This window comes from Puma concolor, chromosome A2 (assembly GCF_028749965.1).
Source record: "Puma concolor isolate L17-30 chromosome A2, mPumCon1.1.hap2, whole genome shotgun sequence".
In the NCBI taxonomy this organism is placed as follows: Eukaryota; Metazoa; Chordata; class Mammalia; order Carnivora; family Felidae; genus Puma; species Puma concolor.
Genome location: NC_141668.1, coordinates 145417941 through 145430523, shown reverse-complemented (window position 1 = coordinate 145430523; position 12583 = coordinate 145417941). Strand labels below are relative to the sequence as shown.

The 12583-nt window shown below is 45.2% G+C and overlaps 1 protein-coding gene across 19 annotated transcripts in view; it reads left to right on the top strand.

Moving 5' to 3' along the window:
• The window catches only part of PXK (PX domain containing serine/threonine kinase like), a 74959-nt gene extending 62513 nt beyond the window's left edge, over positions 1-12446 (top strand). For 4 of the 19 annotated variants that reach the window (XM_086697769.1, XM_086697767.1, XM_086697782.1 and 1 more), the window contains 2 exons: positions 1081-1143; positions 11163-12446. In XM_086697769.1, coding sequence (XP_086553895.1) covers positions 1081-1143; positions 11163-11368 — 269 coding nt within the window. In that variant the 3' untranslated portion in view covers positions 11369-12446. Of the gene's footprint in view, positions 1-1080; positions 1144-7280; positions 7319-9867; positions 9905-11162 lie in introns of all 19 variants that reach the window. The other 15 variants (XM_086697778.1, XM_086697771.1, XM_086697776.1 and 12 more) reach the window with 15 other exon arrangements.
• Positions 12447-12583: the final 137 nt, after the last annotated feature.

Here is a 12583-nt window from a genome sequence, read left to right as displayed (position 1 = left end):
GAAATGTAAACATTATCTCCAGACCCCACCGGAATCACAGATTCGGTCTTTTCCCCTTTAAAATCTATGTTAGCACAACAAAGCAGTGGGAAGACAGGAAGGGTTGGGTTTTGCCTCCTTTTTCAGTAAAACGCCTCTCATATTTAAACAGGGTGGTGAGAGCATATTGTGAATAGTGAAAAGCCACTTGGCTTGAGGGAGGTGCGGTTTAATTCAGACATTTTTCCTCATGCCCAGCGTCCATGCCATGTCCAACCTGTCCTGTGGGCAGTGGGTGAGGTGATGGTTGGAGGCTTCTCAGGGACATGATCACAGCCACCCCTGGAGCCTCGGTTAACCCTTCCATAGGACCTCTGTGTCAGGGGGCAGCCTTCATGTTGCCACAGAAGGGCTTATGTAGGAGCCTCTATCTGCTTATTGGGCCACTTCTATGTCAGGCCAGGAGGATATTCTCTGGAGACTTCTGAGCAATGGGGAGAACTTGAGAATATGGGGAATATGCATATTGTTTTAATGTAAATAATGGTATTTGCTGGATTTCAGCTAAGAAGAGGCCTGGGAGACCCACACACTGAATAGGCTGACCCTACCTAATTGATAAAATGGAACTTCTACAGAGAGCATTGCTAGGTGGATGCTGTGGGGAACTCTCACTTCCTTTGGAGAGGCCTCCACTGGACTGCTCTGTCCCTCTCTGTCTCTCTCTGTCCCCTGTATTGCTTGTGGCCATTGTCATTTGGCGTTCATTATCCAGGGACAGAAGCTGGGTCAGGAAAAGATACTACAGCCAACTGCACAAGTCGTTGACAGCTCAAAGTTGTTTTCAACCAGGCAGAGTGTGGGGAGCAGTGGGTGGCAAGGAGCCTTCAGTGGCCTGGGGAGGAAGCATGCCCAACACAGCAGTGATAGCCTGTGGTCACTGAGTCCAGCCTCTGAATTCCCTGTCCCCCCTCATCTTTTACCATAAGGCCCACCCACTAAGCCACGTGCAGATTCTCAGGCAATGGTGGGTCCCAGCTCAGGCCAGATTCCAGGTGTCTGTCTTTGTCCCCATGAGGGTTTCTCTGTGTTTTCTCTTAGCAGGATCTGGGGCCAGCTCACCTCTCACATCCCCGTCATCACCGACTCCACCCTCTACAGCAGGTGAGTGATGGAGGCAAAGTAACCCTCTGCCATCCTCTGACCCAGCAGGAGGAGGAATGGGGCCCTTTCTCTTCCTGCCTGGGCCCAAGCGTGTCAGGGGTCAGACAGTACCTGCCTCCTCCAGAGAAAGCAGTGGGACTGCAAATTGGAAGAGCTGAGGGTCTAGATTTCCAAATTCAGACTTCACAGGGAGTGGAATAGTTGATTTCAGAGGCAGTAGCCACCCTCTGCTTCCAGCCAGCTCTCTTGCTGAAAAGCCTCACGCAGGGCTCCTCAGATCAGAGCTCGCCTCGGTACATGCTGAGCTGAACAAAACAGTTGCTCTGCTGCCCAGGCGCCTTGTTCTGCCAGAGCTGTCTCTTCAGGGAGCCCAGCCACAATGTCTGTGTGGTCACAGAGCAGAACTGGTGAGATGCCCAGGTGTGGGAGTGACCTAACCACCGAACTTCTGATTTCCCGATAACTGTTGGTGCTCTGTTCTGCTCTGTAACACGTTTAGTCCTGGGAATATTTTTGTGGCCTTTGTTTTGCCTTTGTGAATTAAATCAGATTACGATGATTTTTGTTTGAAAAATGTAGAAAGAATTTATCTTGGGGAATATTTATAAAAATAATCTCCAATTTCGTGGAATAGTCTCATGATGCTCTTTCCCTCTTTCCTATTTGAACTAATATCTCTTCCCTGACCATTTTGCTAGCCTCATAAAAACACATTGGGAAACCAGTCATATTTCTTTTCACTTCTTAAAGGAACCAGATGTTTTCGATGTCAGAGGAGCTGGTTCTGCCATTCAGAGCTTGTCAGCTGTGCATGGAAGAGTTGCTGCAGCTGTCTGAAGGGAGGGTCATTGCCTGGGCTTGATTTATGAGCTGACAGTTCCATGTTCATCAAGGATTAAGGCAGCACCCAGGAGCTATCAAGAGCATTACCCATCTGCTCTCAAATACTTCTAATTGACCTTCTTAGGAAAATGACAAGCAAGCATAAAGGGAATAGTTTACAAACTTCTGCTATAAGAGTGTACAAACTTCTTACTCAGCTTACTTCTGGCTGGTGGGTCTCTCCTCTTGCTGACCGAGGATGGTTACTGGTGGTTTGCTGGGGAATGCTCTGGGCCAGGACCCGTTTTGAGGAGCCAAGTACCTGGCTCGTGGGAATGATCATTCTTTTCCCTGGCTGACTTTGTCAGCAGATTTTACAAGAAAGCCCCCAAATATTGATCAAGGGAGAATCTCGTCTTTTCCGTCTTGTGTAGGGGTGAGTTGTATAGGCTGGTCAGAAATTTCTGGAGCTCCACTGCCCAGATCATGTTGAACCATTTTCTGGAAGAAAGGATATTAATTTCATACCCCTTAGACATTTGAAGGAAATTGGAGAGAATGAATAGTGAGAACCCATAAGCCCTTTAACATATAAGGTGTCTCTTTAATCATATTGAACATCTACTGTATGCATTAGGTATAGTCCTGGGAAGTTAACTGCCAGTTCTCATTTTTAAATGCCTCAGGGAATTCTCCATCTATATGGATTTTTTTTTTTCATGAATCCTCTGATTTACCTGTGTTTTGAATGGGAGCTATCTCATACTGTAGCAGGTTTGCATGAGATGAGGGAATTTTCAGAAGGAGAGAAGAAAAGGGAAATTTTTGGTAATGAGAGTCAATGTTGGAAAAACTTTGAGGTGAGTGGGAGTGGTAAGGGGCGTTACTGTGAATTTTGATCATACCTATTCTGAAAGGGAGTTGTGAGGATCGAGAGGGAAAAATATGTGAGGCCCCAAGCACAAAGCCTGGCACAAGTGATAAGTTCCCAGCAAATACTGGCTCCTTCTTTCCTTTATCTCCTTTAACGTTTTGTTGATGAAATTAGCAACTCAGCCCTAGAGACTGTACTCTGACCTCTGCTGGGCACTTATTGTAATGCATCTCTTAAAAATGAGAACTAGCCTTTGCCTGTCAACCCAGCATTTCTGGCCTTGAACAATGAATTTATTCATTATTTATGATGCATTTAGTGAGAGGCTGAAATGTGCTGGGCACTGTGGTTGGCCCTGGCTTACAGGGACGAATAGACAGGGACCTAGCTCATGTGGAGTCGCATTTCTAGAGCCTCTCAAGAGCTCCAAAATGATAGACATAATTAAGCAAATGCTTTCCTTGAGGTCCAACCATGGTAATTTTCTTTTTTTTTTTTTCTCCCAATATTTACCCTCCTTCAATAGAGAATCTCCCCCCGAAAATCTAGTCCTCCAGCAAGCAGCGTCCCAAGCTTCTGTGCTGTGTGAGGCATGAGGGAGCCACAAACACGTAGTAGCTTCATGCAGCTGTGCCCATGGCTGATGCTCCGTAAATCCTTGTTGCTGGATTTGCTTGGGCTTGCTCTGCCTTCAGGGCCTCTGCTGGGACAGAGCAGACTCCCAGCCTAGGGTGGCATCTTCTGGCTGGTCAGCCCCCTGCTTAGACTGGCCCCTCCTTCCAGGACAGGAGGCCAGGCTTCTCCAGTGGGCTCATCTTTCTCATTGCCTCTCTGCACTGTCTATCTTGTTGCTGGAATCACATTTGCTCTAATCTATATGGCTTTACTTCTAGGCTAAGGTAATGGTTAAAAAAAAAAATGGCATGCTTACCTGGGAGCCAAGTCAAGGATAGGTCTTCTAGCTTTATGATCAAATGCAATTTTCTCAAGAAAGGAAGGAAAAATCTTCACTTTCAAGGACTAGTATTAAAAAAAGTATTCTTGCTCAACGTAGCATCTCAAAAACACAATCTGGGAGCCCCTTGGGAAGGAACTACACCTCAGGCCGGGGAACCTAAACTCAAGGGCGAACACTTGCTAGTTCTGGGACCTTGAACCAGACTGTTGGCCTCCCTGCGCTTCAGGTGTTCCCATGTGTCAGTGAGGATAATGACAGTGCCTGCCTATGGGAGTTATTACAAAGTTCCAGAGCATTTCCTGGGTGTGGGGTTAGAACAGCACTGGGTATATAGTAATCCCTCGGTACACTGTTCCTTACTGGGACGCCTTGGATGAGTCATTTTCCATGTCTAGGTATTGTTTAACTCATCTGTCAAAGGCAAAAAATGTGGGAATTAAGAGGAGACCATCTCACGGTCCCTTCTAATCATAGTGTAAATCTACTGGGGGCCCTGTGTGCTTAACAATAGGTCAGCGTAGGCAAGTTCAGTTTGACCGCATTGCCTTCCTTCCTGAAAGTATCAGTTTTAGGGTATTCTTAAGCCCTGTTACTTTTAGTATGGAGCTTAGGGTATTCTTAAGCCCTGTTACTTTTAGTATGGAGCAGAAGTGACAGATGTTTCTAAGCGAAGGAGTGTCACCCTCATGAGCTCTTTCCAACAATTGCGTAAGTATGGGGCCTCTCCCATTTCTTACTGCACCTGCCTGCCATGGAGCCTCTTGAGGGATAAATATGTCCCTGAGTTTGGTGGTGATTCCATTGGGAGGGGTGGGATTCTCTAAAACTCTTGTGTTGGATCCTTATATTTTTGGTGAGAACATTCCTTTCTTTTCTGCTAAAGGTTATGCTCCCTACCTCTGGTCAGTCACTCTTTCAAGAGCTTTAAAATTCTTTATCCTGACTTTTTTCATGGTAAATATCACCAACTCGTGTTTACACTCTGTATTCATAGAAATGAGTGGTTTAGAAGATCCAAATCTCCATACACACCGGGTTTGGGAAAGCTAAGTAAAGCAGGAGACTCTACATTATTGTTGTTTTTAATAATTGTATCTAACATATTGTAGGCACTTATTTTGTGCTAGGCACTGTTCTAAGTGATTTACAGTCGTTGTTTTAATCCTTATGAATACCTTCCTATCCAATGAGAGTAGTTTCTACTATAGCTCCATTTTAAAGACACCGAAGCAGGGGCTCTAGTGAGGTGACAGACTTTGACCAAGGTCACACAAGCGGGGGGTGCTAGAGCCAGGATCCAAACTTGCTTCTGTCTTTGCTCTTTTACCCCTACCAATTTTCATCAGGTGCCTGTTCCCTTGGGTGCACTGCAGGGTGCTGTTAAATATTGACCAGTGGCAGGAAAAGAACCCTGAAAGTGGAGTCGGAAAACCCTGGCTGTGGGTCTGCCACTTCCCAGCTGTGACCTTGGACAAGTAATTTCCATTCTTTGAAGCTGTCTTTTAAAGGAATTCCTAATCTGTATTAGGTAACGTGCAAAAACAAAGCTTTATAAGCAGTAAAGTACTACCAAGCATAAGCTATAAATGCCCTGCAAGAGAATTCTAGCCCTTCATGCTTGCAGCTTATAATTTAAAGTAATAATTTTGAGGAGAGAGCTGGCAATTTATAGAAAACTCGGTGTGTAAGAAAGAGTGGAGAGAGAGAAGTTTCATATCTGGAGATCTGGAGGAGGGAAAACAGAGCCTTATGGGCACAAAGTGACCAGAAGCTTAAATAATAGGAAGGATGGTTAAGAATAAATGAGGCACGGGGCGCCTGGGTGGCGCAGTCGGTTAAGCGTCCGGCTTCAGCCAGGTCACGATCTCACGGTCCGTGAGTTCGAGCCCCGCGTCAGGCTCTGGGCTGATGGCTCGGAGCCTGGAGCCTGTTTCCGATTCTGTGTCTCCCTCTCTCTCTGTCCCTCCCCCGTTCATGCTCTGTCTCTCTCTGTCCCAAAAATAAATAAAAACGTTGAAAAAAAAATTTAAAAAAAAAAAAGAATAAATGAGGCACACACACAAAAAATGTATTTATTGAGAATGTTGGAGTTTCCAGAATTTGTCTAGCCAGGTTAAAGTCTGAAACCCAATCTAGGCTCAGAATCCATGTCTCTGGCCATAAGAATTGCCCCCGTTTCTTTTCTTTCTTTTTTTTTTTTTTTTAATTTTTTAAATGTTTATTTATTTTTGAGACAGAGGGAGACAGAGCGCGAGTGGGGGAGGGGCAGAGAGAGAGAGGGAGACACAGAATCTGAAACAGGCTCCAGGCTCCGAGCTGTCGGCACAGAGCCTGATGCAGGGCTCAAACCCACAAGCCGTGAGATGATGACCTGAGCCGAAGTCGGATGCTTAACTGACTGAGCCACCCAGGCGCCCCAAGAATTGCCCCCTTTTCTAAAGACCTACACATACACAAAGCAGTTCCCATCTTTGGGATGAACAGCTCTGCCTGCAGCGTTTCTCTGAAGAGTGTGTTGGCTCTGCTCTCCCGCCCTCTTAGTCTCCCTCCCCCACTTCCCAGCCCAAGCGTGTAAGCTCCTCCCTTGAGCCGTGGGCTGGTTCGGGTGGAAGTGGCACAGGACAGGATTCCCGGCGTCCTCCCAGAGCTGTCCCACGTGAGTGGTCAGTCTGCCCAGCCCCTCATGGGCCTCATTTCTCAGCCCCTCCACAGACAAAGGGATTTTCCTCTGGACAGTAGGGCACATTGGTTCATCAGGAACTCTGGGATTCCCTGTCAGGGAAGGCATTATCCTTCACATTTCGCCAGGAATCTAGTCAGTCAAAAGGAAGACAAGAACGTTTGCCTTGCTTTTTTTCTTTTTAATGGTTTCATGGCCTAAAGTAAGCAAATGCCACTCACTGACCAGTTCAGGCTGTAGAGCCCAGCTGCCTTTGGGGAGGGGCCTCTCATCCCTGGCCTGGAGCTCGCCTTAGACCTGCCCTGTGCTCCTGCTCTTCCCAACTTTAAAAAGACAGGTCTCCATTTTAGACTATGGAAGGCTTGATTGGAAGAAAGTGGTAGACTTCTTGGTAGACTGTCCTTATTTAGCAATAGAACTAATTGCATTTCCAGTACCCATTCCACTTTTCAGGCAGGGTAGAACCTTCACAGGTCTTCTGAAGTGAGTGTTGTAAACAAAAACAGCACCTAAGTGGCTCAGAAAAACAGAACAAAGAGTATGAAGAGGAAAATGACTCCCTGGTTGCTCTATTAGCATGTTTGCCATGTTCTAAAAAAGTCACAATCATGCTTACGAACCAGTGCGTTTTGCAGTTAAATATAGCCTAGTTTGGCAGTGAGAATAATAAGCATGTGATTCAAACTAATATTTTACTGTCTCTTACTATTTGATTAAATGACACTAAAAGCTGAATAATGACTTGTGTCCCCCTCTCTCTCCCTCTCTCTCTCTGTCTCTGTCTCTGTCTTTGCTGTTTTCAGTAGAGCATGCACCATTTTGAACGTGAATTTTCGGTAAAGTAAGCTATACTGATTTCTCTAACTTTAAAGATGCTCTGTTTCTGGATATGAAATGGGACCCAATGTATCTAGATCACTGAAGTGATGAACAAATGGGAAAGCAGATTTGAGATGATTTCCTTCTCTGAACACTTAAATGAAATGCAGCATCTTTAAAAAGCACCCAAGTGACTTCATTATTCATTTCATTTTCACCCTGACCTTCAAAATCTTCATTTCCCCTCTGATGGTAGTTTTAAAACACAGCCCTAAAACCTAAAAATCAACTGCATGGCGTTTTGGCATATTTTAATTTCACAAAGCAGGGTCCCAAAGTCCTTGTGCAGCAAAAATATCGGTTCCTTATCACTCTGATGAAGGGAAAGAGTGTTAGCTGGTTGAGTTCTTGGTTACAGGAAGACAACTCACTGGCTTTTATAACTGGCAGTAGGGAAAAGTTCTTTTTTAAGCATCCCTAATAATTCTTGAGTTGAGACACGAGTGCAGCCTCCTCATCTATCTGAGGCAGAAGAAAAAGGCAGTTGCCAAGAGCTGGGGGCTGCCTGCTTCCAGGGGGTCACTGCTGTCTGTTCTCTCTCGAGGGTAGCCAGCAGCTGTGGTGTTGGTCTGGTGGCCACGTGGCCTCCCCACTTCTATTCGTGGATCACAAAGGAATTCAGACCTACCAAGACCTGTAGACTGCCCACTGCTAAAACTGACCCCAAAGAAAGGGGATCCCCAGATATCCTTCCCACGAGGCTGGTGAGGATGTTTCTGGCAAGACATTCTTTTCTGGGCCTAACATATGCTCTTCCTGCAACGGTCCATGGCCTGTTCCAGGGCCTCTGCTGGATTGCCGGGTTCCCATTAGTTTGGTGGATAGGATTCTGGGGAGGATAGAGTAGTTGATTTTTGGTCTTTTTGCCCAAGAGTAGGTAAGGTGGGAGAGAACTGGATATAATTATAGATCAGCTGTTTTGGAGCATCCCTCATTCTGGGTTTTTGCAGGCCAGTATTTTTCAAAGCTTGGTGAATTCAGTTAGCAACCAATCCAACATGGAATCTGCCTGGTCTTGTCTATGGCCTGGGGACAAGGGCTATCAGATAACCCATGGTGGGGAGAGCTTGTTCACATCTGAGGAGTCAGTGGCATTCAGGCATTAGGCAGTTGTTTCCAGGTTTGCCACAGGCCAAATAGCCAACTCTGAATTTGGCCCTTATTAATACTGCTAATTGTTAGAATGTATTATAGCTTAAGCCCCAACAAACCTTTAAAGGAAGCTTGTGAACTATAGAGAAGGCAAAAAGAAAAAGCCAAAAACCATGGTAGGGCTTACAGTCAGAGACTGAGTCCCTGGTCTGTGTTCCTGCTTCCTCCAGCGTTGGCCTTCTGACTCCCAGACCTCCTCCCCACTTCCAGAGCGTTCTGATCTGGCAAGTTGAGGTCTGGCGTTGCCCTGATAGTACACGTCAAGATCTGCCCTGGTTGTTGCAGGCCCAGTGAGGAAAAGTGGGCCTCGTGGGACATTAGGCCCTTTGGGATTGGTCCGGCCCTCCATGACCCTGCTCTTTACCATTGGATGAGTAGGTCATTTGCTTTACAAGCATGGGTTACTCTGTGGCACTTGGGACTATGTATTTATTTATGCTGCCTACATATTCTGAGAGATTCATTTAAAGTCCTAACAATCTCAGCCTTTACTTGGAAAATGTAGATCCATGTACTGAACATCACCTGCAACTCCCAAACTCTGGGATAGTGAATTTGCACTTTTAATTTTGAGTGCCTGGTGATGAAGCCAAAGTCAAGGGTTGGCTCCTTGTGAAGACCAGGCAGATTTGTTCTGTGCCAAGAGGCAACCCATATCCAAGTCCAGCTGCTGAGGCCTGCCTCTAGCCTCCCAGAATCCTGGGCTAGAGGGGTAACTGGTCTCTGGATGGCCAGCTCTATGCCTTTATCAGAAAGAACTCAAGTGCTGTTGCAGCCCAGAGCCTGCCTTCTTTCTTGAAACCTGCAGTGACTCTTCTCCAGGGTCAAAGCACAAAGCTGGCAGGCAGAAACCCTGGAGCTCCTTGACATCAGGCCCTGAATGTCAAATCCAGATTCTGCCGCCCTTTGCCGGTCATTGGGTAGTGCTGGGGGTTACTGTTGCCTGCTGACTCCTCCAGGCTCTCTCGGTGCTGCAGTTGAGTTCCAAGAGCCTTCAGAGACCATTGCCTCTCCTCCTGGTATTTCATCGGCCACTATCCAAAAACCCCCTTCAGAGGAATGCTTCTGTCACACACCGTCGCTGCTCTTCTCACCTCAGCAATCATTTGTGCGTTTAAAGTCCTTTTTATCTTTGTAGCCCGGTAACATAAAGCTGGGAACATTTGTCCACAATCCACCCTGGCAGAGCACATAATAGAACTTCATTCATTAGTTGTTACTGTATGGAACCAAGGAGAATTACATTTTGTTCATTTGTCTGTATTTAATATTTATTTGTATTGCTGTACTTCCATTATTTGAGAATTCTAAGATTGCAGAGCATGAATGTGTGTATCTGTGTGATTCTTTTAATTTCAGCTGCCTTAGGTTTGGGCAAAAGATGTAAGGAAGGTAAGTGGTTTTCTATGAAATACAAGACTTTAACTGTTATGTGTCACATTTGGTAAAAAGGATGCTCTTACCCAAGTATTTTATTGGTGATCCTGAAACACTCACCCATATAAATTCAAGTGGCAATTGGTATATTTATTTACCATCACAGCTCAGTAGCAGCTTAGGGGGGAAAACTACCTACCAGAATGTCTGGCTGGTGTAGCCCTAGGAGGGGCTGAGGGTAAGGCCAGAAAAAGATAGTGGAGTTACCGAGAGCTGCAAGGGTCACAGGAAATGGGCAACCAACTCTGTGGCACAAGCAAGTGCTTTAAGGAAGGTCTTTGGCTGTACTCCGTTTTTATTTTGTCCTAGGAGAATAATTCATTCATTGATTCAGAACTATAAAATTAAACTGCCAAATGTTCACATGCTTGGAAGCTAAGGGGAAGTTTCAGATACGCTTCCAGTTTCCTTCTCCTTGCCCACTAGGGTAGAGTCTTTCCTGCTGCTTCAGCAAGATGTAGGGTTAGTGCAGCTCCATCCTGGCCCTGGGTTAGGCCACAGTGGAAGGAAGGGTGCTGAGGAAGATGCCTCCCTGAGAATACCATTGCCAGGGAGAGAGCCTGCTGCCCCCTGCTTCACTGTTAACGGTTACTTGCATTTTATATTTCTTTAATGCAGCCTAATAGGAAATGACTATTGGAGACAGATGGCCCTGGGGAGCCCATAACTCAGCCCCTCCTTGCCGAGAATCCAGTTTGTCATTTTACATTAAATCACATCCTTCAAATATTGTGTGTGCTGGCGCAGCTAAAGAAATGTTCATCCTTTATTAGTCACTGTTACTCAGGTAGCCCAACTCTGTGCATACAAATGTCTATCTTTACTTGCTAGCTCATGGTGCTGCCCAGGACCTGGCTAAAGTAGCTAATGGAGCTTTTCTCTTAGGACCATTGCTAGAATTTGGAAATGGAGTTAGAGCCTCATCTACCCAGAGAAAATGTCACTCTGCAGAGTTTCGTGTAATCTGTGATATTTGTTCAGTTTTTTCCCACATGACTATTACTGGGAGAAACAGCAACCTTTAATTACTTCCCCTTTGATGCTTGTAGCTTCCTTGTTCGGTATTTGAAAAAAAACATACAGCACTGGGTAATCTTGGTCCCTCTGAGGGAGAAACATTTGCAATCTCCTCAAAGCTCGTTGCACCCAGGACCGAGCAGGAGCCTGTGTGCAGGGTGTTTGGAGATGATACTGACTGCGCGTTCTTTCCTCCGTAGGGATGTCCGCATTACCTCCACCGCCTCCGCCTCCGCCACCAGCAGCTCCCTTGCTTCCTGCGAGCACAGAGGCGCCTACACAGCTTCCGCCCCAGGCTGTGAATGGTGTGAGCCGAGGGGCCTTACTCAACTCCATCCAGAATTTCCAAAAGGGAACTTTGAGGAAAGCCGAAACCTGTGATCACAGTGCTCCTAAGATCGGCTGAAGATTCGTGTTTACACTTGGAGGGAAAAGTTCTTTGTTTTTTCCTCCCACCTCCAGCCCCTACAGCACTCTTTTTCCGGATGAACAATTGCTGAGCCAGTAAAGCCACATACTGTTTTGCAGATGCTCATCTAAGAGGCTTCTCAAGAGGGAAATATCCAAGTAGAATAAAGTCAGGCTGGCGTTTCTGCCTTAAGAAATAATTCGCTCCTTTATTACCATTTTAAAGGAGTCTTGTTCATCCTCTAATGGGCATCTTTTGGGGGCAGCAGCATATTGGAGTCAACATTTGCACCAACTTAAGGAAATGGACAGAAAAACAATGACAATATTCACTCCCAGCAGTGAATGACCTTTGTGTTGCGATCCCTCCCATCCCATCAGACACTCCCAAAAATGTTCCCCTCATAGTTCATTTCTCTATATAAAGCATTTTCTGGTTATCTCTTAGATTAATTCCCATTCTTGCTACTTTATTTCCTCTTAGACATTAACACTGTAGTCCACAGCATAGTTACGTCATGGAGTCAGAGAAGCAACTGAGTTCATTTTCCACTCAAATAGACGGGGCCAAGTCAAGTCCATAACATTCTCTAGGTTTTAACAGGAATACTGCTGTGGTTACAGAACTCAGGGCTGCTAAGGCAACCACTCTAGACTCACGGTTCCTTTGAGTTTGAGTGTATTGAGACAGATGTTAACATCAGGAAAAGCTCTTGCCAATTAGAGGACCTTCTTAATCCTCAGCAATAAAGTTAAGTTTGTGGTTTGGGGGGGGGGGTTACTATTACAACAAAAGTAAATTTGGCATCCATAGAAATCAGTTCTGATTTTTGAAAGATTTGTCCAAATATATCATTTTTTTAACGTTACTCATTTATTAGATCCTTTATCCTACAATTTGCTTAAACCCTTAAATAAATTGCACTTTAAAGGATTATAAGTAATCCATTTAAAAATTCAAATACACACATCAGTGTTGGTTACTATGCAGAGAGAATGTCATTGTGTATAGTTTCATTTAATCTGTGACAAATGTTCAGCTGTATTTTTTATTAAAATAAACTATGTCAAGAAAATGTGTTGTCTATAGCTTGGCTAGATATTGTAAGTGGGAATTTTTTGTGGGAGCTTTTAAAAACATAGATCCACACAGTATTTCTAGTTTCCTTCCCACCTATCCTATGTCTGTTTCTTTTGTGTGCTATTTTCCCTC